Below are 26432 nucleotides of genomic sequence, written 5' to 3' on the forward strand. Positions count from 1 at the left end.
AGTGATGTTGAGCAGCTTTTCATGTGCTTCTTGGCCATCTGTATGTCTTTGGAGAAATGTCTATTTAGGTCTTTTGCCCATTTTTGGATTGGGTTGTGTGTTTCTTTAATATTGAGCTGCATGAGCTGTTTATATATTTTGGAGATTAATCCGTTGTCCATTGATTCATTTGCAAATATTCTCTCCCATTCTGAGGGTTGTCTTTTCTTCTTGTTTATGGTTTCCTTTGCTGTGCAAAAGCTTTGAAGTTTCATTAGGTCCCATTTGTTTAATTTTGCTTTTATTTCCATTACTCTAGGAGGTGGATCAAAAAAGATCTTGCTGTGATTTATGTCAAAGAGTGTTCTTCCTATGTTTTCCTCTAAGAGGTGTATACTTTCAGGACTTACATTTAGGTCTCTAATCCATTTTGAGTTTATTTTTGTGTATGGTGTTAGGGAGTGTTCTAATTTCATTCTTTCACATGTAGCTGTCCAGTTTTCCCAGCATCACTTATTGAAGAGACTTTCTTTTCTCCATTGTATATCCTTGCCTCCTTTGTCATAGATTAGTTGACCATAGGTGCATGGGTTTCTCTCTGGGCTTTTATCTTGTTCCATTGATCTGTGTTTCTGTTTTTGTGCCAGTACCATATTGTCTTGATTACTGTAGCTTTGTAGTATAGTCTGAAATCAGCGAGTCTGATTCCTCCAGCTCTGTTTTTTTCCTTCAAGACTGCTTTGGCTATTCGGGGTCTTTTGTGTCTCCATACAAATTTTAAGATTTTTTCTTCTAGTTCTGTAAAAAATGCCATTGGTAATTTGATAGGGATTGCATTGACTCTGTAAATTGCTTTGGGTAGTATAGTCATTTTCACAATATTGATTCTTCCAATCCAAGAACATGGTATATCTCTCCATCTGTTTGTGTCATCTTTAATTTCTTTCATCAGTGTCTTATAGTTTTCTGCATACAGGTCTATTGTCTCTCTAGGTAGGTTTTTTCCTAGGTATTTTATTCTTTTTGTTGCAATGGTAAATGGGAGTGTTTCCTTAATTTCTCTTTCAGATTTTTCATCATTAGTGTATAGGAATGCAAGAGATTTCTGTGCATTAATTTTGTATCCTGCAACTTTACCAAATTCATTGATTAGCTCTAATAGTTTTCTGATGCCATCTTTAGGATTCTCTATGTATAGTATCTTGTCACGTGCAAACAGTGACAGTTTTACTTCTTCTTTTCCAATTTGGATTCCTTTTATTTCTTTTTCTTCTCTGATTGCCATGGCTAGGACTTCCAAAACTATGTTGAATAATAGTGGTGAGAGTGGACATCCTTGTCTTGTTCCTGATCTTACAGGAGATGCTTTCAGTTTTTCACCATTGAGAATGACGTTTGCTGTGGGCTTGTTATATATGGCCTTTATTATGTCGAGGTAAGTTCACTTTGTGCCCACTTTCTGGAGAGTATTTATCATAAGTGGGTGTTGAATTTTGTCAAAAGCTTTTTCTGCATCTATTGAGATGATCATATGCTTTTTATTCTTCAGTTTGTTAGTATGGTGTATCACATTGATTGATTTGTATATATTGAAGAATTCTTTTATCCCTGGGATAAACCCCACTTGATCATGGTGTATGATCCTTTTAACGTGTTGTTGGATTCTGTTTGCTAGTATTTTGTTGAGGATTTTTGCATCTATGTTCATCAGTGATATTGGTCTGTAATTTTCTGTTTTTGTAGTATCTTTTTCTGGTTTTGGTATCAGGGTGATGGTGACCTCATAGAATGAGTTTGGGAGTGTTCTTTCCTCTGCAATTTTTGGAAGAGTTTGAGAAGGATGGGTGTTTAGTTCTTCTCTAAATGTTTGATAGAATTCACCTGTGAAGCCATCTGGTCCTAGACTTTTGTTTGTTGGAAGATTTTTAATCACAGTTTCAATTTCATTACTTGAGATTGGTCTGTTCATATTTTCTATTTCTTCCTGGTTCAGTCTTGAGAGGTTATACCTTTCAAAGAATTTGTCCATTTCTTCTAGGTTGTCCATTTTATTGGCATAGAGTTGCTTGTAGCAGTCTCTTAGGATGCTTTGTATTTCTGCGGTGTCTTTGTAACTTCTTTTTCGTGTCTAATTTTATTGACTTGAGTCCTCTCCCTCTTTTTCTTGATGAGTTTGGCTAATGGTTTATTAATTTTGTTTATTTTCTCAAAGAACCAGCTTTTAGTTTTATTGATCCTTGCTATTGTTTTCTTTGTTTCTATTTCATTTATTTCTGCTCTGATCTTTTTTTTTTTTTTGCGGTACGCGGGCCTCTCACTGTTGTGGCCTTTCCCGTTACGAGGCACAGGCTCCAGACGCGCAGGCTCAGCGGCCATGGCTCACGGGCCCAGCTGCTCCGCGGCATGTGGGATCTTCCTGGACTGGGGCACGAACCCGTGTCCCCTGCATCGGCAGGCGGACTCTCAACCACTGCACCACCTGGGAAGCCCCCAACATCATTTTTAATTACCGATATGAATATGTTCAGCATTTTATTGGGAAGTCTACTACCTTTTTTTTTTTTGGCTGCATTGGGTCTTCATTGCTGTGCAGGGGCTTTCTCTAGTTGCGGCGAGCAGGGGCTACTGTTTGTTGCGGTTTCTTACGAGCTTGTAGTTGCGGTGGCTTCCCTTGTTGCGGAGCACGGGCTCTAGGCATGCCGGCTCAGTAGTTGTGGCTCATGGACAGTAGACCACAGGCTTAGTAGTTGCGGCGCACGGACTTCGTTGCTCCGCGTCATGTGGGATCTTCTCGGAGCAGGGCTCAAACCGGTGTCCCCTGCATTGGCAGGTGGACTCTTAACCACTGCGCCACCAGGGAAGTCCTAACTTTTTTTTTATAACTAGGATTAATTATTACTATTCCATTATATCTGAAATGCGTAGTCAGCTTTTTCAAGGCATTTGTGAGTTTGTGTTACTCTTTAAAGCATTTTTGTGAACAAAAAATTAATGCAGGTGGAAATCGGTATTTTTTTTCAATTAATTTGTTTAATTTATTTATTTTTGTCTGCATTGGGTCTTCGTTGCTGCGCACGGGCTTTCTCTAGTTGCAGCGAGCAGGGGCTACTCTTCATTGTGGTGTGTCGGCTTCTCATCGCTGTGGCTTCTCTTGTTGCGGAGCATGGGCTCTAGGCACGCAGGCTTCAGTAGTTGTGGCTCACAGTCTCTAGAGTGCAGGCTCAGTGGTTGTGGTGCACAGGCTTAGTTGCTCTAAGGCATGTGGGATATTCCTAGACCAGGGATCGAACCCATGTCCCCTGCATTGGCAGGCAGATTCTTAACCACTGCACCACCAGGGAAGCCCTGGAAATCAGTGTATTTTAAACCTAGCATGGGGATATGCTAAAAAAGAAATTTTTACACAAGGGGCGTTCTTCCGCATCTGCATTGTGGCTCCAGCTGAGGCAGCCACCAGAAATGGGGCCACCCATTCCTAAGTGGGTCTTAGAAAAAGAAAGGCTACACATCCCTCATATGTACCCAGGGCCACCTTGCAAATTGCTTTCTCCCCAAGAAGCATGAAAGGACTGAAGCATACCATCGTTGCAAATCACTTTTAATGTGAGTGATAACGTTAAAAAATTACTCCAGATAAATACTAGAATTGTATTATTGTTTAGGGCACTAAAGTGCTAATTATTGCTATAGACAAGCCACCTAGGTCAGAGGAGTTTGGAATGACGTTTGATAGCTAGTTTGGCTCTTATTCCCATGAATTAATATAAGAAATAGGACGCTCCGTCAAATAGATTGAGGTCATTTAATAGTAAGGTTTTGGGGCTTCCCTGGTGGCGCTGTGGTTGGGAGTCCGCCTGCCGATGCAGGGGACACGGGTTCGTGCCCCGGTCCGGGAGGATCCCACATGCCGCGTAGCGGCTGGGCCCGTGAGCCATGGCCGGTGAGCCTGTGCGTCCGGAGCCTGTGCTCCGCGGCGGGAGAGGCCACAGCAGTGAGAGGTCCACGTACCGCAAAAAAAAAAATAAAAATAAATAAAAAGTAAGGTTTCTTTGTTGTTGTTCTTTTTTTTAAAGACAGTATTGGCTTAGAGCTAGAAAGAGTATGGCCTTTGGGTGAGATTAGATGCTTTTATAATTTGATAACTACAGAGGGGACACTCTGTGACCACATGGGGCTAAAAAACTCTTCTGAGACCATAGATGTCGCATATTGAATGCTCGCCTCTTCCCTTTTATCCTTTGTAAGAAATTTAACTCGTGGTTGTTTTCTCCTATGCTTCCCGTCACTAGCTTGAAGGCCTCATAAGTGCGTGGTAACAGGGTGGAACTGGGAGCCGATAGACTATTCCAGAAACACATAGTATAAGCAGAAGAAACAGTGGACATCAAGTCATTTTATTGTTCCTCGAAGGATGTGAGCCCTGCTGTTCTGAGTATCAGAACCCCTGGGGCCTCACAGGCCGTTAGACCGAAGACCAAGAAGCCTCAGTCTCCAGGGAACTGACATCCAGTTACTAGTTCCCAGCAGTCCCCTACAGCCTTGCAGGGAATCAGTACACTTCTGCCAAAGCCAAAGCAGTGGGCCTAGCCTCGATGTCCTACCCTGTATTTCCCGGTCCCTGAGCTGGTGCTGGTTGTTTAACAAGCCACTAGGAACACTCTGGATGCTCCTCAAAACAGAGCGGTGTGGTCCTAAAGGGACCGTCTAGGGCAAAGCGTGAAAAACCAAATCGCTCCCCTCTGCAGGGTCCCCCCTCCACGCCTGCCTGCACTCTCCATCTCTCCCCTTGCCAGTGAGTGCCTTCCATCAGGGAATGATGTCTTGTCCATCTTTGTTTCCCTGTACAGCTCTCACAGGACCTGCCACAAAATTGGCCCTCAGTAAATAGCCCTGAAATGAATAAGTATGTTTCTCATTCCATCTTCACCTCTACCACTTAGAGGGCAGGAATTCCGTACACTAACTTAACGTTACTTTCTGTTACCCATCTTTCTTGTGTATCAGAATTTAATCTTCACATTTCTGTTATGCATCACTGTCATTTCACACGTCTTTCCAGGGACATCAAAAGCCTGGTAAGACGCCCTGTTCCGCCAGGGCTGAGCTAATAAACGCACAGGTGGCCTTCTGATGCCGCTGATTGTAGTGGATCTTACTATGTTTTTTTGGGGGGGGGGGGCGGTTCTTGTTTGTGTTTTCTTTGCTAAATAAAAACCAGCTGAAATACCAATAAAAAGATCACATTAAGATTGTGTATACTACACGTGAGAGTAGCAATTATTTTTTCTTTATATGATTCTGCACCATTGGTCTTGGGAATAAGGCACTAGCTAGTGATAATAGTGAGAGGCATTCCTTTCTCTGTATGCCCTCTGCTTATGCCTTAAAGTCATAGAGAGGTTTCTGTGTGCTTGAGGAGGGTTGCCTGGGTGCCTGTATGAATGTGCGGTAATATGAATGTATATATGTATGTGTGAGAAAGAAGAGGGTCTGTTTGTTTTTGATTTTGGGAGTTTTCTTTGGCTGCGTTGGGTCTTCGTTGCTGTGTGTGGGCTTTCTCTAGTTGCGACGCGCAGGCTTCTCATTGCGGTGGCTTCTCTTGTTGTGGAGCACGGGCTCTAGGCTCACGGGCTTCAGTAGTTGTGGCATGTGGGCTCAGTAGTTGTGTCGGCCCCCGGGCTTAGTTGCTCCGCGGCATGTGGGATCTTCCCAGACCAGGGATCGAACCCGTGTCCCCTACATTGGCAGGCAGATTCTTAACCACTGCGCCCCCAGGGAAGTCCCGAGAGGAGAGTACTGTATGTAGAGAAAGAGGCCGGCGGCGAGTCAGGGAGCAGCAGAGGCAGGCGAGGCTGGCAGGTCTGTCCGTGCCTTGTGTGTGGAAGAAAACATTCACAATTTCATCCTACAGATGCTTGTAGTCCCCAAATACACAATTCCCGCCACCGTTTTGGTCAGAGCCATGTTAAACATTTAGTAAATTGGATCTAAGTTGTCAGTGTGGATGGCTTGCTGTTTGATGCAGTATAAATTATTAGTGAAGACTGTGTCCTTCTGGCTTTACTTTCTGGCATTGTAGATTTGGTTTTCACAAACAAAATGTAAATCGGTGCAATTCATACAGGCCAGTGAAAAGAGTAAAGAGAAGTGATACTTACTCGAATCATCATTGACTTTTCCCCCCACATATACTACTTTATTTATTTGGGGTTTTTTTATATGGTAAAATATACATAGCATATCATCTTAATCATTCATAAGTGTGCAATTCATGGCATTAAATATATGCCACGAATGGCATATAGGCCAAGGCTTGGGATGGTTACACCATCACCACTAACTACACCCCAAACCTTTTCATCATCCTCAACACTCCCTCAATAATAAGTCCTCGCGTCCCCTCAGCCCCTGGTAGTCACCATTCTACTCTCTGTCTCTATAAATTTGCCTATTCTAAGAACCTCATACAAGTGGAATCATACCGTATCTGGTTTATTTCATCATGCATAATGTTTTCAGCATCCGTCCATGTTGTATCGTAATATATCAAACGTTCACTCATTTTATGGCTGTATAACATTCCATTGTATGTCTGTACCACATTTTGTTTATCTGTTCATTTGTCAGCAGACACTTTGCTGTTTCCACCTCTTGGCTGTTGTGAATAATGCTGCTATGATCATGGGTATGCAATAGCTGCTTCCTGTTCTGTTGGATATATACCTGGAAGTGGTGGGTCAGATGTTCGTTCAATGTTTAACCTTCAGAGAGACTTAATTGGCTTCTTCTTGTGCCTCAGGTTTCAGTGTAAAAAGGACACTCCTTCAGAAATGCTTTTCCTTACTGCTGTTCAAAACGGCACCCCACCCCAGACCCCTTCCCAACACACGCCGTCATATCCCCTCCTTGGTTTCCTAGCTGGGTAATCCCTAGTTTATTTGACCCCTTTCTGTGATCCTCCCACGGGATCATCAGCTCAGGGAAGCCAAACCTTAGCTCTTGCTCTTGCTGCCTCTGCAACACCCAGAATAATGCCAGACACACACTGGGCAGCCAGTCCCTGCTCGTTGATGCTCTGTTCTCTTCTCTTCCAGTCATGGATACAAATGACCGATTTCTACGAAAAATAACCATCGGGCAGGGAAGCACAGAGAAGGGCTTTTCTCGGCAGGTAGGTGGTGTTTTCTCCAGGGAGGACTCTGCTCTTGCGCTTAAAGCGGCCCAGAAGCTGGTTCTCCACATTTCTCTTCTTGTTCTTCCACCCACAGTAACCAGTGGGCCCCTGATGAGTCAAGGTATTTCTTCCAGTCCCTCAGCAGGACTGGGAAATTATCAGGAGACAGAAAGTCTCCAATATTATTTTGCCATCCTTTTTCTGTGTGATTTTAGTTGTGTTTCTGGTAAGAGCCATTCAGGGTATCCCTTGAATATACATTCTAACGTATTTTATGCGTTAGATATAAAATAGTACGAGCCCACCCAGTTCGTACTATATCTGCATAACAACTGAAAAATGAAAATCTCAGACACATTACTCACGTTTCATAAACCAAAGAACAAACACCCAGTTATTTGGCTTACTAGCCTGAGAAGTTGTTAAGGATAATGTCTTATTACCCAAATCCAGAAAATGTAGAAGATAGATTATGATGTCCACCTTCATCTTAATAGGTCTCCAGGATGGGGTGATGGTGCTTAGTGAATATAAATTCATTCTATGATTTTTCAGCCAGGCCTGGCAGGCCTCTAAATTATGATTTTTTGTAGTAAACTTTATAGCTTAAGACACTTTTAGATTTATGGCCTTTACATTGCTAAGTTTTTATTAACCTAAAAAGAATTACTTTTACTATAGTATTCAGTCCTCATACCAAACAGACTTTTGGATCTTTTGAAATATTTGAATTAAAAAGTGAATCTGAACAACAAGGTCCTACGCTATAGCACAGGGAACTATATTCAATACCCTGTGAGAAACCATAATGGAAAAGAATATAAAAAAGAATGTGTGTGTGTGTGTGTGTGTGTGTGTGTATATAAAATTGAATCACTTTGCTGTACAGCAGAAATTAACACAACATTGTAAATCAACTATACTTCAACTTTAAAAAATTAAATTTTAAAAAGTGAATATGAGGATGGAATCGAGAAGACAAGCTAAGCCCCTATTCCATCCCTCCTCCAAATCCTGAAACTTGCACACACAGACAGATTTCAAATAGTCAGTATCCTTGCTAGAAAACCGGAGTCATGGCCATACTCTTTGGGGAAGCTTCTGAAAGATAGGAAGATGGAATTGGATGGGTGGAGAAAAGCACAAACCAAAATATGGTGGAAGTGTTGGAGGGGGTCGCTAAATTCAAAGGCCTTAGATACCCTACTTCTCAGATACAGGAGAGGGATGGGGACAGCTCCCAAAAAAGCTGGTGCACAGGCACCTTCCTGGGACACCTGTGTTGAGACACAGCCAGTGGTACATTGGTCTCAGCCTTGGGGCCCAGCCGTGGGGGGCGGCTCACATCAAAGTCACAGATTCGCTTGTGTACCGTGCTTCCTGGCTGGCAGTGAAAAGCATCTGGTGCAAGGAAAAGCAGTATATTGTGACACTTAGGAGAGGGCAGCCTTTTGTCATTTGCACAGTGGGCAACCTCAGGACTAATCCTGTGAGAGACTGCAGGACGGGAAGCCAAGGAGCAGCATGTCCTATGTCCTACTCTCTTGAATGTCTAGAGACAGGGTGAGGTTGTCAGAAATCAGGTCCCCAGACAAGGAAAAGGGAGCATCAAAGCCAGGAATCGTCTGTATTAAAGGAAAACACATATCATGAACATGGACACCAGACACAGTAAAGAGAAGCTTAGATGCCCTAGACAAGATTGCAGATCAGATGGTGGCGGGGTGGGGGGGGGACTTTGAAGAGATTACCATCAGTATTCTCAGAGGCTTAAGGGAACTGTCCTACAAGGATTGAGAATTAGCTGTTGTGGAAAAAAAATGGGTTAAAATCTTGGAAATAAAACTGTAGTGTCAAAGTAAAAATCCAGTTAGTAGATTGAATAAGAATAGGGTTAACTGAATGAGAGAGGAAAGTTCAATCTAAGAAACTCTCTCAGAACATACTACCAAAAGGAAAACCATAGAAAATATAAAGGAAAAATCAAGAGACATACGAGACACACCGAGAAGTTTTAATACTCATCTCAAGTTACCGGTGAAAGTAACAGAGAATGTAGGGAAGAATGTATTTGAGGAAATAATAAAAAGGGAATTTATTGACTTTAAGGAAAATTTAGAATTTTCATATTAAAAGACTTAACAAGTGCTGAGCGGCATAAATGAAGTAGACTTACACCCAGACACATAATGTTGAAATTTCACAACACTAAGGGTAAAAAAAAAAATTCCAAAGAGCTGCCAGAGAGGAAAAAAGTCTTGATGAGTCACAAAGGAGTAAGATTCAGATTGTCATCAGACTTCTCATTGACAGCACTGAATGCAAGGTGACACTGGGAAAACCGATTTGGAGTTCTGAAGGAACAGGATTTTCAATCTAGAATCCTTGAGTAGAAAGAAAAAAAAATTTGGAACAGAAAATACAAAATAAGCTGGCATAAGTCAAACACAGTACTTTGGCCTAGTAGAATTGGCACTGACATAAAAAGCAGAAACTCTAACGAATAGATAATTTTGACATAAATAAAAATTAAAATCTTCCATATGGAAAAATGATTTACAAAATCAGTAAAAGACCAGTAAGAGTCTGGGAGAGGTTATTCTCAGTATAAATATAACAACGGGTTAAAGTGCCAAGCATAAAAAGAATTTCCATAAATTAATACTCAAACACTGCTCTCAGTAAGGCCTTCACCGGTCACCTTCTTTAAAACTGCACCTGCCTGTCCCCAAACTCCCTCTTTCTTTCCCTGCTATCCTTACTTGTTTGTTTATTTTCTGCCTCCCCCCACTAAGATGTGAGTTTCATAAGGGCAGGGGTTTTGATATGTTTTGTTCACTGCTGTATTCTCAGTGCATAGGACTTTGTTACATAGGAGTAGTAGGTGTTCAATAAATCTATACTAAAGAAATGAATAGGATAAGTAGAAGATAATAAGACTTATCTATGAGCTCATTAAAACATAAATAAATTAATATTAAACGTTAGTGAGGATGCAAAGAAATAGAGACTTTTATACAGTATTAGTGAGAATATAAATTGTAAAGCCTTTTGGATGATAGTTTGTCAGTATTTAAAATTTGAAATGTCAGAACAGTTCTAACTTCAGGACTACAGATTTTTCTTAAAAAGAGGGGAATACTTACTCAGGTACAAAAAAAAATCTATAATATAGGATACTAATTGCAGCATTTTTTGTAATGGTGAACATTGGAAGCAATCCAGTGTTCATCGTTAGGGGTGATTACATATATTTGGTGTATCCTTTTGCACAACAGAAACAGGTAGCCGTTGAAAATGATAAAGTGTATATCAGGGGAGTGACATGGAGCTCTCATACAGATTGTGAAATTGAAGGTTTGTCCATACAAACGTATAGACACCAAGGGGGGAAAGTGGTGGTGGTGGGGGGGTGATGGGATGAACTGGGAGATTGGGATTGACATGTATACACTGATATGTATAAAATAGATAACAAATAAGAACCTGCTGTATAAAAAATAAATAAAATAAAATTCAAAAAAATAATAAAACATATCTTGGAAAAGAAAAAAAACACGTTAAAAGAATTTGGACTCAAATGAATATAGCGTAATCCAGTTTATGTTAAGAAAAAGCCAACAGACGTGTTTATATGTGTAAAAACACATAACATGGAAGCTGGAAAGCTGTTCACTTTCTGAAATCAGTGACTTCTGATTTCAGAAGAGGAATAGTAAGGAAATTCCTTCACATTTTCTCTGCGTATTTTTGTGCTCTATCTTAGCACTAGAGAGATGCAGGATTAACAATTGCTGTGATCTGAATGCCTATTTTGTGCCCTTTATTGGTAGGCCCATTACATACGTGAGCACATTTAGTTTGTAAATCTGGTTTGCAAATGAGAAAAGTTGCTATATTGTGTTAAGTGACTTGTCCAAGGTTATGTTCTATATTGCTTTATGCATACATATTAAGTAAGAAGGGATTATATCTAAGAGGTTTAACTGCTTTTTTTAACCTTAAAACTATTGAGAACATCTTTTTATGTCAGTAAATGTCGATCTGTATCATCTTTTTTGGCTTGTGAGACCACACGGCTTGTGGGATCTTAGTTCCCCAACCAGGAATCGAACCCGGGCCCTTGGCAGTGAAAGTGCGGAGTCCAAATCACTGTACCGCCAGGGAATTCCCTATATCGTCATTTTTTTAATCTTGTAGATGTACCATAATAGATTAAACCATTTCGCTGTTAATGGACACTTAGGGTGTTTGCAGTGTTGGGCTGTCATAAATGAGCTGTAACATACACACGATAAACAGATCCAAACCTGCAGAGTCAAAGGGGATTCGCATCCTTGTCAACATGGCTTTTTGTCTTTTCTAAATCTGTGATAAACAATAAGAATAATCTCATCTACACCTTTATGTGATTTAGAAATATTTTATTTGCAAAACAAAAGTGAGCAGCCCTTTATTAGCTGTACCATTCAGGCATAAAATGAGTAACTATATTTATATTGATCCTTGTTTCATTTTGATGTTGCTAGAGATGCAAAATTTTGAAATTGTAACAATTACAAATGAAGAACTTATGGGTATTATACATTCCACTTATCACTTACACAGTTAATTTTTTTTTTTTTTTCCGGTATGCGGGCCTCTCACTGTTGTGGCCTCTCCCGTTGCGGAGCACAGGCTCCGGACGCACAGGCTCAGCGGCCATGGCTCACGGGCCCAGCCGCTCCGTGGCACGTGGGATCCTCCCGGACCGGGGCACGAACCCGTGTCCCCTGCATCGGCAGGCAGACTCTCAACCACTGCACCACCGGGGAAGCCCACACAGTTAATATTTTAAGAATATTTCTAGCCTCAGGTTTTGTGCAGAAAGTCTCATCATTTTTAGTTACTTTTCATATGTACTGTTTTTAATGGAACGGTGGTGTAGAAAACCCTAAATTTCATACAATGAAAAACCACTGAGATTTGGAATGGGTTATATTGAGAATGTAATAGTTGAGTATAGGTGCATTTGCCTTTCAGGTAATGTGTTTTCAGTAAATGAGTGACTACTGAAATCTCAACCAGGAAGTAGCCAGAAAGCTCCTTCTTTCCTTCACTTCCTTTCTTGTGGGTGCCGGAAATGGACAATAAAATATCTCCTGAGGTGATCCCTCCAGGGCACAGCCATTTCCTATGTAAGACTGAACTTGTCTGGCTCACATGCCCCTTGGGAAGGAGTGTGATGAAGCGGTCTTGTCCGGTGGCTGAATTCGGAGGGGGAGGATATGCGGGGTCCTTGTGTCTCTTTTGGTTCCTGTTGGATTGTGTCCAGCTTGGAATCAGAGCCAGGAGCGGGAATAGGAAGGCCAGGGACATGTCTCAGGAAGTAGACGCTCTCCAGCATTCGTGGCTGGACAGTTCACGATCTGACGTGGCCAAGCCTCCGTGGACAGCTCAGAACTGATTCCATGTCACCTTGTGACTGGGGGGATGACGGAAGTCGAGGGTCTCCTCACCGCTGTGCTGAGCTCTAAGTCTGGGAGACTGGCCTCAGAACGCTCTCTTTTCGCGATCTGCTGCTTACCTCTTCGCGGGCAGACACGCGCATCCCCCTTGACACACGTAACCAACAGGGGGTGGGCAGCGGACTCTTCCTTTATTTTGCTGATACGCATTGAACGCCTCCCGCATTTCACACTCAGGCCTCCAAGCTGGGGACTCAGGAGCAGTCCCTCCCCAAATGGTCCCTGCCTTCGTGGCACTTACAGTCCACTGGTGGAGCCGTGCGTCCATCACGTCATCACATTAATAATTCCGAGGCTGAAACGTGCTACAGAAGCAAATCTCATAGCGCCGTGAGCTGCCGCAATGGGAGGCCCAGCCAGGCCGTGCTCAGCACAGCAAATGGAGGAAGGGGTGGCCTCCCTAGGGAGCACCGATCGCAGGACCGGGCATGTGCTGGAAACTTGTGCCTCTGAGAACGGCCCATCGAGGGTTAAACCCTGGGCCTGCAGGAATTGCTGCAATACAGATCCCCATGGAAATGGCCATCCAGGTGGAGCTGCAGCTGACCAGTACCTTGGCTTTGCCTTTTCAGGCGCAGTTTGACATCGCCGTGGCCAGTGAGGTCATGGCAGTGCTGGCTCTGACTGACAGCCTCACGGACATGAAGGAGCGGCTGGGCAGAATGGTGGTGGCCAGTGACAGAAACGGGCAGCCCGTGACGACAGGTGATTTGGTACGTCCATCTCAGAAGCTCCAGAGAGCTCGCTGCCCCTGTTCTTTTGGGATCAGGAGAAGGTTTTCTTCCTCTTACATCACTGGGTAATAATGGGGATTCAGAGAATTTCTGCACACGTTTTCCTGCTCACCATCCCGTTTGTCTTACAACTTCATCATGTTCTCACAGGCGTTTATAACATGCTTGTGCCTGACTGCAACCAAAGCCTATGAAACCTATTTCGTGAGCTTTTCACCATCCTTTCCAATCCTGATCTCTGCTCTGCCTGGGGTGCGGTCATCCTCCTGCAGCCTGTGGCTTTTTTAAAAAAGTGTGATCTATGCTGGCTTTAAATTGAGGGCAGATCACCTTTCCAAGGAATAAGAAGTGACTCCACCTTCATGGAAGGAAGGTTAAGTTAAAAATGGCACATTTTTGGCTCCAGCCTGCTCCCTGGGCACCCTGGCTTGTTTAAATTTGTGTCTTCGACTTGGGTTTCACATGATAAAAACAGAGCTCCGCCTTAATCATTCTTACTCATGTAGCTTTCTGTTGCGTGGAATGATGCTTCTTACAAAGCTTTCATGGCACACCACCACCTTCCTTAGTGCTTTTTGTAATTTGGCATGCTAATCTTTTTTCCTTTTTTTTTTTTTTTGCGGTACGCGGGCCTCTCACTGTTGTGGCCTCTCCCGTTACGGAGCACAGGCTCCGGACGCGCAGGCGCAGCGGCCATGGCTCGCGGGCCCAGCTGCTCCGCGGCATGTGGGATCTTCCCGGACCGGGGCACGAACCCACGTCCCCTGCATCGGCAGGCGGACTCTCAACCACTGCGCCACCAGGGAAGCCCTCTTTTTTCCTTTTTTTAATAACCAACTTTACTGTTAATCCCCGTCAGTGGTGTAGCTATTTCATTTGCTTGTACGTGTTTATAAGCACATAGTACTTAGTACAACGTAGGCAGCCATTACTCTAAATTTAAGCTTACTTTCCCACATATCGAGTCACGTACCATAATGGAATCTTAAATGCACACTGATGATTGAAAAACAGTTGTGAAAAGGAGACAGGCAAATTAATATTTTATTAATTCCAGGGCCTTGGGATATAATTTTAAACCTTTGCCAAAATGTCTTGGTTACCTTTTGGCTCTTTTGAAGAGATGAATCTGAATGACTCGAGTCTTGTCAAGTAGATTAAATAGATACATTTATATCAGCAGCCCATGGAACGCTTAGTATAAGGCTTAAAGAGAAAACTCAAACCCAGGTTGCTGTAAAAGTACTGCTTTTTAAAAATGATCGACATCTCAACATTTGTCTCTAGACTTGCATATAATAGTTTCTGTATAAATATTTATCTGTATCCTCTTAATCTTAGGTATCAATAAATACGTGCCAGGAGTAGTTTGAAACTTTATCCACAAATATTTCCCTAAAGTTACTCCTTTGGTTTGTGATAAAACTCTTGGATCTGGACCAAAAAAACCCAAAGTTAACTCTTTTTAGTTTTCTTTTGTGTTTCTTGTTTACAGAAGATACCTGATTTCTTCATATATTTATAATAGGAAGGTTACAGTTCTTGCAAGGTTTATTTTCTGCAATAAAGTAGAAAGTAAATTTGATTTTAAAGAAATCTTCAATGATTAAATATTATAAAAATACAAAAATAGAAACTGATCATATAAGAGAAACACTTAACATTGTTGGTGATGGAGATAGAAGGAGAAAGTAATAAACGAATGCACCTTGGAGAGCTGAAGAGTCTCTAGATTCTCCCACCTTATCTGTTAGGATCTGTTGCATGCCACATTTATTTTTTCAGGGCCATGTTCACATGCATTTGCTCGTATTATGGCCTTCCATAACTGACTAATCTGTTGAAAGATACTTGCCCAGTGTCTTTAGAAAAGGTGGAAGGGAGTTTTTTTTTAAAAAAGCTTCCCTTTGTGGCCTTCTTTGGCACAAATAGTTTCCCCAGTAGCTCTCCGACTTCATCCCTGCTGTGTCTCTTCCTCCACCTCTTCTTTTCCAGGAATGGGATAGGGAGTTTCGAGAGAGCCCAACTCAAGCATTATAGGATTGGAAGGAAGCAGCCACAATCTATGTACAAGTGGCATCAGCTCCATTCTAGGCAGACATAGCACGAGAGCCAGAAAAGGGGGAGCCTTTCCAATGCAACAGCGTTCTGAGTGCCTTCGGTTATCTGTGGGATGAGAGGTCGAGAGAGGGTGGGAAACCAGAATGGGTGCCTTTAGACACGTCCCTTTCCCTTTCTTCGTTCCCTCTGTGTAACAAGCCTTGTTTTTGTTCTTCATCTGATTTCTCGGGGCAACAGTGTAATCTCTGGTAATGAAACATGATGTGCATAGTTGCAAATTGAAAGGTATGGCAAGCCTCTTATTTCCGTCAAAGGAGGTTTTTTTAAAAAAAATGTGATGACTACTACTTCCCCATCACATCTTAGAAGGGTTGGCATCCATTCAGGTGGAGGAGACATGGACAGAGGCAAGAGCACTGTGTCACCTGTAGCTCAGAGGTGACGGCGGCCGGTGGGGATGCCCACCTAGGAGGTAGGCTGGTGAGAAAAGGCTGAGAGACCCTTGCGCGAACGATCTTTTGTCAATAATCTAAATAAGTGGGCTTTTTTCTCCCTTTCCTTCAGGGGGTGACAGGTGCTTTGACTGTTCTGATGAAAGACGCGATAAAACCAAATCTGATGCAGACCCTAGAAGTAAGTGATTTTCATTTCATAGACATTGTCGACAGAGTCGCACTAACTAGGTTGCTTGTGCGTTCCCACATGTGAGCACTTCCAGCCAATGTGAGCCCATGAGGAGCATCAGAATAACAGCTTGGTCATCCCCCCCAAAGCTCAGACTTCTTTGATATGATTCATATCTTGGCTAATTACTAATTGACCAGAGGAGAAACTTAGAAACTCAGTGTCTGATATCTCAGTAACTTGTGTAGCCACGTTTATCACGTTTACATGATGTTTTCTATGTTGCTTTTTTTTTTTGACTTAGCTTCTCATAATCCTTAAGTTTGGGGAGTTTAGGTTTGTTGTCTTTTTTCTCTCCAAGCAAAACGCAGAGTACTCAATAAACTCAAACGTACACACACACACACGCACACACACAGAGTAATGCTGAGAAATGTTTTCTAGGAAAGTGTGCTGTGCTCCACTTTTTTAAGAAGGTCGTTTTCTGTATATGGCTTGCTCAGTGGGGGCTGACACAGCCGATGCTTTTCCTTCTGGAGCGCTTGCTCTCTTGCTTTTGACGCCTTGCTTTCCTGGACCTTCTCGGTGGCCTCTCCTCCGTCTCCTTAGCTGCCTTCTTCTCACTTCTCCAGCTGCGCTTTCCTGCAGTATCAGCCATGTGATAACCCTTGAACTCTGGCTCTGAATCTCCTGACCTCCGCATTTCAGACTTGTAGGTGTGGTTACCACGAGCTGCTAGGGTGGGTAAAAGGCATTTCAAAGTTATGCATAAAAAAAGCATCTTTGATTCCTATCCACCTCCTACCTCCTCCCAACTCGTTCCATCCCCCAAACCTGGTCAGTGGTTCGAGCCCAAAACCCACCTTCTTGTCATTTTCTACATGGCACAAGATATCATCTGAGAGCCCCTATTTCTTTTTTTGTTTACTGTATTTCTCCTCCCACCAGGATGAGAGCAGGACTTTTTCCATCTTGTTCACCATCGTATCGCCAGCTCCTAGAAAGTTCCTCACACATATTAAGTGCTCAGTAAACACTTGCTGAAGAATTAAATGGATATTTATTGTTTTTACTCCATTGCTCCTAAAAATATATACATGTTAGATAAATAACTAAATGAATGAGAAAAAATGTATAAAGAGACATGATATTGCTTCATCATAACATTTCCCCCTCAAAAATGAACACATTATCATCATCATTAGGGATGACCAGCTTACTGTTTTAAATAATTATCTTTCTTAGGTTAAAAATTACTCCCACCTTTAATACATATCCCACTCTAAAAGGCTAGCTTCTTGTTAGTTGAATGAATTACTGGGTTGCACTGCCCCTAAGCAGTTCTTACTGTACTCACATTTGTGACGTCATTTTGATGTCACAGGCAATGGGCATTGTTTGAAAAATGAACACAGCATTCCGTTAAAATATCTGCATGGATGAACTCTGCTACCTGCGTCCTAAATATTCATTCCACATTAACGTGGCTAATCAGTGGCAGTAGGAACCTAAATCAACAAACGATCTAAAAATCACTGGTTAATGTACAGATTCTGCTTTAGTGCTCATGTTTGAACACACTTGACTGTTAGTCCCAGAGGAGGTTATCAAGGGTTCCATTGCTGCAAGGTGCCCGGAGACCAGTAGTTCTCAACCCTGGCTGCACGTTAGAATCTCATGGAAGGATTTAAAGATGCTGATGCCAAGCTCTCCCCCAGACAAAGTGAACTCTAGAATGTCTGGCAGGTAAGGCTTGGATACCCTGGGTGATTTTTGTATACATATAAGCTTGACAACTTCCCTGTGGAAGAGAGAGGATAAGAGTTCTTAACATTTTACCATGGGTTAACCATATGCAGTGTTGAGGAAAACACCTACTTGCTGCAGTCTTTTGTCCAGTATGGGAGCTCCTGGCCACTTGTGGTTATTTCAATCTAAATTAGTTTAAATTAAATAAAGTTTAAAATTCAGTTCTGCAGTCATACTAGTTCTGTTTCTACTTATTTATTTATTTTCACCAGCCGCACTTTAAGTGCTGCGTAGCCACCTGTGGATGGTGGCTATTGCATCAGATAGTGCAGATACAGAATGTTCAGAGCCCTGCAGAAAGTTCTTTGGATAATGCTCTTTTAGATCTCTGGTCAGCAAAGAGCAACTGAAGTTTTAATCTTATGAAATGTTTAAAAAGTCCATTATGGAGAATATTCACAGCTTTGTCATCACAGAAACCAAGATATTTCCTGTTACTACTTTCCTAAATGTTCTGCATATAAAATAAAATATTGAACTCACGATAGATATTTTTATGTCTTTGGGTTAGTGATAGAATTTCTTAAACAAAGTATTAACTCCGTATACTGCATCATATAAGTATAAATATCAGTTGAGTGTGTATTTGTGTCTGTGTTTGAATGTCCAACAATGATGGTCTAAGAATTTTTCTATTTAAACCACATACTGGGAGTTCAAAAACCAGGGCTCTGATACTGCTTTCGTGATTAATCTGTGTGGCTTTTAATTTCATTTTAAATTAAAATTAAATGCTGCCCATCTAGTCCCTGGAGTGGCTATCCCAGGAATAGCAGTGTGTTTATGCTGATCCAGCCATACCCTGTCACCTGTCGCCCTGGAGACTGGTGCCAGGTGCTTCTCAGACAGATGGCCAGGATGAGGGTTGCAGGGCATAGGAGAGTGAAGCCAGCCGCCCACCCAGGGGTGGAGCCTGTGACCTTGTGTCTTTAAACTTTTCTCATTAGCTCCGCTACTAGCTTTCCACAGGCAGCCACGTCCTAGGACTGGCAAAGGCTAGGAGGTGATGGAGGCGTTAATACCTTTTAACAGTGTTTCCGTCAAAGCACTTAAAAGGCTTATCTGCATAGAAGTGAGAAACTATAGATGGATAGACAGGTGGAGATCTAGACAGTAAACATGCATGTATGCATGTCCATAAACATGTATCCCACTGTATTATTTCCACAGACATTTGTATGGCCGTATCCGTACTCTGTGACTGTCCCTCCTGAGGACTTTGGGGGGAAACGTAAATAGAAAACTCTGAGTGGATTTGATCAATTCCTTTTCACCCTCAGTGACGATTTTTCTTTCACTGCCTTTCTTCCTGCTTTTGTTCACCTCTCGCAGCTTTGAAACATGCTCGCCCACAGCCCATCCTGGTTCATGGGAACTTTCCGTGGTTCCCAGGCCCCGTCCCCTGCATCACTCCCTGCCTCCCCCATGTCAGTGAAAGGGCAACCTGTATTTTCACAGGTGGAGCCGGGGTTCACACACACAGACCTCAGTGGCCCCAGCTGACTCTGAATACAGCCTAAACAATTTAATGCACGTGGGTGATTTTTTTTAGCGAGGGCTAGTCTCTTCTCTTTGACAAAAGAGAAGTGTAGAAATGAAAGTAAGAATGACTATATGACAGATTTTGTTTAAATAATTAAAATCTAAAGTTTTTGAGAATTCCCTTGGTTTTTTTTGTCTTTTTAGTAACTAACATTTTAGTATGGGTGAAATTTTTCTTTTGTTTTAATAATTACCAGGTGACTTAACTTAAAAAATTAACAGGTAAGAGGAACAATGAGAAAGACAGAGTTTTTAAAAATCAGAATAAGATTATTATTGTAAATATAAAAATGGCTTATAATAAAATGTACTTGCCCTGCCATGATTCCCACGATTCATTTATTGTGTTGATTTTATGATTAGATTTTTCTTGAATTGGTTAATTTCTTAATGGGGATAAACAATTTAAACAAGTCTCTTAGACCATCAAGGTTTAATTCCATTCTTTGTAACAATATAATGCAGAATAATATGAAATAAGGTTTATCTCATGGTCACTGAGACAGCTAAAACAGTGGCTTATCAAAATTATAGTAGGAAATAACTGATTCTCATAGATTTTTTTTTTTTTTTTTTTTGCGGTACGCGGGCCTCTCACTGTTGTGGCCTCTCCCGTTGCGGAGCACAGGCTCCGGACGCGCAGGCTCAGCGGCCATGGCTCACGGGCCCAGCCGCTCCGTGGCATGTGGGATCTTCCCGGACCCGGGCACGAACCCGCGTCCCCTGCGTCGGCAGGCGGACTCTCAGCCACTGCACCACCAAGGAAGCCCCTCTCATAGCTTTTTAAAATTTGCTCTTCCGCTTCCACAGGGGACGCCTGTATTTGTGCACGCTGGCCCCTTTGCCAACATTGCCCACGGCAACTCTTCAGTATTGGCTGATAAAATTGCCCTGAAACTGGTTGGTGAAGAAGGATATGTAGGTAAGTCACTTTTTTTAAATGTAGTTTTTGAAGAATATTGAAGAAATCTGAAAGGTGATGGCTGGAACAGAGTGAGATCCATTCTGACTTGAAATATATTCTTGTAAGCCCACCTTTCAGAGATGGCCTCAGTACCGGAAAAACCCTAAGGTCTGGGCTGTACTAGTGACATGACATTGTGGTCGAACCATAGATTTTGATGTCAGGTGCATGTGGTTTAGAATATAAGCTCTGACACTTGCTGACGACGTGACTTTGGGTACAGTGTAATGACCTCTGAGCCTCAGCTTTCTCAGCTTAGAAATGGTGATAACAATATTGTATCAAACCTTGTAGGGTTATTTTGAAAACCAAATGAGATTATTTATTCATTCAACAAATATTTATTGACAACCTAACACATACAAGGCATGCGACTCAGAGCTGTGGCTGTGCGGTGAGCGAAGCAGACCTAGTCCTGCCCTGCTGGAGCATACTGTGTGTGTAATTTAACAGGAGAAAATGCTCATTAAATGTTATCCAATACTAGCAGTAATAGTAATACTGATTACTTGAAATGAAATCAGTCGGCTCTTCGTTGAATCCGAGTGTGGTTTTGTGGCCTAATGGAGGGGAGATTCCCAACCATTAGACTAGGACATTTTTATTAGTAAGGCCTCAGATGTTTTGCTGCTGTGAAGCTCTTCTTTGTGGTACCTGCTTCTCTCTAGATTTTGTTGGACATTCCAGTCATAAAGAGGGGGACACTGCCATAGAGTTTGCTCAGTCCCTGCCAGCCCCAATCCCACCCACAGTATTAAGGTTGTAAGAAAGAAAAAGATAAACAAGGATTCATGGAATATCACCTTAATTTGACATCTGAGGCATTACACTGGCAGATTTTCACATGCCAACAAGTAATTTACATTCACTGCTTGAGTGTCTTTAATCAAGTCTAGCAATTGCTTTTTTCACACTGATCGTTAGCCTTGTATCTCAGAAGTGAGTTATTTTACATGAAAAGATTCTGCTGGACAGAAGATCTTAGCTCTGCATTTTTACACTCGGCCGTTAAAAAGATCACTCAGGGTGGCTGAGTCTGTTTTAAGAATTCCTTATAGACATACAGTCAGGATCAAATGAGGATTTATGTAGTTCATTTCTCAAAGGTCTGCATTATACAGTTCTCGTGTACTTTGCTGCTTGGGTACGAAATCCGCTATGAGAGTAGCTAGACATGCTGTCTAAGTGGATTTGCTCAATTGATAACAGCATAATTGTAGAGCTAATGGAGGAGGCTGAGTAAGGGCAGGCACTGAAAAGTTGGACGCTTACGTGAAGTGTAGGTTCTAAAGCATCAACTCCACAAATAAAAGAGTTTCTAGAAAAAAGCACTCTATTTTATGCTGACAGAGCTTTCTGCCTCTGTACCGATCCTTCCTTTATCAACACATATTTATAGAATATGTGTTGTCATGGCTAAGGATTTTAAAGGCATGTGCTGGTGATGCGCACAGAACATACTAGCTCTCTGTGTGACCTTGGACAAGCCATTAGCATCTTTGGGCGTGTCCCTTGTAGGCAGTCTCATCTGAAAAATGAGAAGCTGGACTAGACAAGGAATTGGATCTGGATGGTTAGCCATGGACCCAGAGTTAGAAGCTGTGGAATCGGAACCCTGCCTGGTAACGTGACTTGAAGCCATTTACTTAATTTCTCTAGTCTCTGTGTCCTCTCTGATAAAAGGAGAATACCTGTGCTGCAGTATTTTAATGAGTAATATCAAAAGAGAAAGTGCTTTTAAACCTAGAGAACTATGCAAATGTCAATAATTATGTGAATTGTTTCTATGATCTCTTCTAGTCTAAGAGGCTGTAAATGGGAGATAGTTCAGTGACAGTGAAATCTGCCCACTGCCAGAGGTTTAGAAGCCTAGTTCTAGAATCAGAGTATCTCTGTCAACTCCTTTCAAGTTGTGTAACTTTAGGCAAGGTAACCCTTCTGTGCCTCAGTTTCCTTATCTGTAAAGTAAGGATTTTAATAGGACTTGCCTCATAGGTTTGAAATGAGGATTAAATGAGACCATGTATAAGTCCTGGCATGGCACCTGACACATGGTAAGACAGGATAATTCTTAGCCACTTCTCATTATTCACTCCATTATTGATACATGACTGATGGAGGTTAAATTTCCTTTTTTATTTAGTTTTTATTTTCAACTGTGGCAAAATGCTTAGAACATAAAATGTATCATTTTAACCAATTTTTAAATATTTATTTATTTATTTATTTTGGCTGCACTGGGTGTTAGTTGTGGCGTGCGGGATCTTTAGCTGCGGCATGTGGGATCTTATAGTTGCAGCATGCGAACTCTTAGTTGTGGCATGCATGCGGGATCTAGCTCCCTGACCAGGGATCAAACTGGGGCTCCCTGTGTTGGGGGCATGGAGTCTTACCCACTGGAGCACCACGGAGTTCCCATTTTAACCTTTTTTTTTTTTTTTTTGCGGTACGCGGGCCTCTCACCGCTGTGGCCTCTCCCGTCGCGGAGCACAGGCTCCGGACACGCAGGCTCAGCGGCCATGGCTCACAGGCGCAGCCGCTCCGCGGCATGTGGGATCTTCCCAGACCGGGGCACGAGCCATGCCCCCTGCCTCGGCAGGCGGACTCTCAACCACTGCGCCACCAGGGAAGCCCCATTTTAACCAATTTTAAATGTACCACTCAGTGAAATGCTTTCACATTGTTGTGCAACCGTCACCATCATTCATCCCCAGCACTCTTCATCTTGCAAAACTAAAACTCTGTATCCGTTGAACAACTCCCCGTCTCTCCAGTGCCTGAAACCACCCTTGTACTTTCAGTCTCTGAACATCACTATTCTAGGTAATTCATACCAGTATTTTTCCTTTTGGGACTGGCTTATTTCACTTAGCATAACGTCCGCAAAGTTCACCCATGTTGTAGCATTTGTCAGAACTCCCTTAGTAATTAATTAAGGCTGAACAATACTCCATCGTATGTATGTAATGCATTTTGTTTATCCATTCATCTGTCCATGGACACTTGGGTTTCTTCCACCTTTTGGCTGTTGTGAATAATGCTGCTATGAATATGAGTGTACAGATATCTCTTTTTATATTATTTTAATATATAAAGATCATGGTCCATCATGTATAACTGTGTAACACCAGTGACTTAGATCAGTACAGACCACAAGACTCAAGACCTGTGGTGTTAAACTCTCACAAAGGTGGCAAATTGATGCTGCAGCTCCGTGAAATGCTGGGAGCAAAGTCAGCGTCCTGAACAGTGGGAATAAGGAACAAGCTCTTTCCCCGCTGCCTGGTCAAGCCCGCTCTGTGGGCTGGTTCATTCCTTGCACTTGGAATAAATTTATGGTAGATTGCTCTTGCTCCCAGTTAATATCTGGTTCCTTTAAAATATTTTTTAAAACATTCCTCTAGTCACTTTGGTCACAAAAATAGTCTCATTTTATTAAAAGGATATGGGTCCAGTCTCATGAAAACTCCAAATTTCATTCAAATTGAAGCTTCACCCTGCCTTCCTGGGTCTGCCTCTAGGCGACAGTGGGATGGGGAAGGTGGCTGCTTCTCTGACCCCCCTCACCTTGCACTTAGGTCCACTCTGGCCCCTCCAGGGTTGAAGGTTGGCCATTCGATGGTACCAGTCTGGCCTCTTCCACACTCTTGGCAGAAGACCTCTGTCTTCTGAAAATCCTGCTGCTGGTTCCACACCTGGTCTCAGGGTACCACAGCCCTTCGACCTCTGACCTACCATCAGTGGGAATGCAGTTACATCTCTCGCACAACCCTGTCATGGGCTGTTTCTTTTCAGCTCATGGATATTTTTCATACCCCGGTCCACCCGTGTCCCTGATGGCAGTGTCACTCTTGATTCTTTCCAGTTGTTCTGCTACAGCCTCATTCACTAGCTCCAGAAAAGGGGCAGCAGCTCTGCCTCCTTCCCACTGGAGGCGTGGAGTGGGGCTGGCACGTCCATAACTTTCTTTGAAGAAATCCTTCCCCACGATTTCTTGTCAACCCCTTTCTTTGAAAGGTATCTCTTGGACTAAGGGATGCAAAGTGTATTTTCAAACAATTCCTTTGCACGTGCTGCTAGGTCTAGCGTTGTCCTTTGACACGTGAGCAGTTGACATGGTTTTGGGGTGTCAGGCAAAAGATCCCCATTTTAACATCCATCTACAGAAGTTAAATGCCGTAGTACAGGTTTGTCTGAAGTCTGAGTATGAATTTATGTCCATAGAAAAGTTGTTGTATATAGGAGACTCTCTTAAGATAAAAAAATGCTCAAACTCAAAAAGATTGGTAACTTGGAATACATTTTAAAAATAAATTTTTCATGATAAAAGATACAAGATTAAAAAGGCATGTGACAGATTGGGAGGAAACATTTTCAAAGATAACAGACAAATGACCAGCCTTCAGAATAGATAAACTGCCATGGACTACAGACTGATTTTTTTAAAAAAGGGACTTCCCCTGGTGGCGCAGTGGTTAAGAATCCACCTGCCAGTGCAGGGGACACGCATTCAGTCCCTGGTCCGGGAAGATCCCACGTGTGATGGGAAATTATTAGAAGTCATGCCCCCCACCCCAATCTCATTTCTCTGCCCTCCCCACTAGAAGTGCCCACTGTCCTGGATTTGGGGTGTTGATGCTTGGGTTTTTAGTTATTGCTGCTAACTTACATATATTCTTTAGTATATATCAACGATTTTCATAAACTTTTTTAAAACTTAGGAGTAGGACCTCTTAATTACAGGTCACCAAATTTTACAACCTGATCTTCCAATGCTTGAGTGGAATTCACTTAGAATAATATTAAGTTAGACTAATTTGGGTGTGGGGGGTGTTCATTTTGATTCCAGTATGGTTTATTGGTCATTTTCTGCTATAATACTGAAACTCCAGGAAACGGAGTGCAGCCACACGAATTAGATTGCAGGCTTCAGCCGCCTGGATTTGAATTGCTGTCTGCTGTGTGCCCACTGTGACCTTAGGGAGGACGAGTAACCTCCCCGAATCTTGGTTTCTCCTTACCTAACTCAAGGCTTGTTTTCAGGGCTTAGTGCAGTAATGCTGGAAAAGCACAGACCCTGGTGACTCTGGCCCAAACAGAACAGTGGACGCCAGCTGCTGTTACCACGTTAAGATGCTGACAATCTTTACTTTTAAGATAAACCTTCACAAATACTAATGCATTCTTTCAAGTGAAGAATATCTGTGTTCTGACAATGGAAAACACTACTGCTTGTTCCCTTCTCAGACAAAGGCGTTTAGGACCATTATCCATAGAAGGGATCTGAGATTCTGTGCAGATCTGATGACTCCTTTGGGTTAGGGGAATCCTTCTGGAAATATGGGGATCCTTCTGGAGTCCTTCTGGAAATGCTGTATAGTTACCAGGGAGAAAGCAGAATGCCCTGGAACCCAGCAAACTCACAGGTGCATATGATACCCAGTACAGTTCCCTCTTTAAATTTTAAAGTCTTACTTGCTCACTACTGAAATAACAGGAAAAGGATTTTAGAATTTACAAAAGTAATGTGGTGTTGTATCTTCTCTAACCAGTTGCATCTAGCAACTGTGAATATACCACCACTTCTCCGTTCTCTTGTCAACAGATATTTAGGTTGTTTCCAGTTGTTGTGTTATTATAAATAGGAAATGTTGTGATGAGCAGACATTCTTGCTCTTATCTCCTGGTGCACTTGTGCAAGAGTTTTACCCTAGGAAAGGATTAGATATGCTGGTAACATCCTACATGTGAATAACATAAAACAAGAATTTTCCCTTGTTAAAACCTCTGCCCCTCCTCCAGCTACCCCTTCCTCTGTAGGCTCCTTTGCTGAAGCATCGTCCCGGTGCCTGGGCTCATCCTCAGATCCTTTCTCTTGCTGCCCTATACTTTCACCCTAGGACCTGACTGACCATCTCCACACGTAGCCAGGACCTTTCCTTGACCACCATATATCCAGATGCCTCCTCACACTTAAAAATTTCTAAGCCATATTTTTGATTCTCTTTCCATAGGTCCCAATCCTGCTTCCCCATCTC

At 42.4% G+C, this 26432-nt stretch overlaps 1 protein-coding gene across 1 annotated transcript in view; it reads left to right on the forward strand.

The window, feature by feature from the left end:
* MTHFD1L (methylenetetrahydrofolate dehydrogenase (NADP+ dependent) 1 like) overlaps positions 1–26432 on the forward strand; it is a gene marked incomplete at its 5' end in the record, with an annotated part of 196300 nt that overhangs the window by 61016 nt on the left and 108852 nt on the right. Inside the window, 4 exons of the mRNA XM_082669412.1 lie at positions 7074–7150; positions 13233–13373; positions 16020–16088; positions 20241–20352. Of these exons, the coding sequence (XP_082525538.1) occupies positions 7074–7150; positions 13233–13373; positions 16020–16088; positions 20241–20352 (399 nt within the window). The remainder of the gene's footprint in view (positions 1–7073; positions 7151–13232; positions 13374–16019; positions 16089–20240; positions 20353–26432) is intronic.

The sequence above is a fragment of the Grampus griseus genome (assembly GCF_964374135.1).
Source record: "Grampus griseus genome assembly, chromosome: 13".
In the NCBI taxonomy this organism is placed as follows: Eukaryota; Metazoa; Chordata; class Mammalia; order Artiodactyla; family Delphinidae; genus Grampus; species Grampus griseus.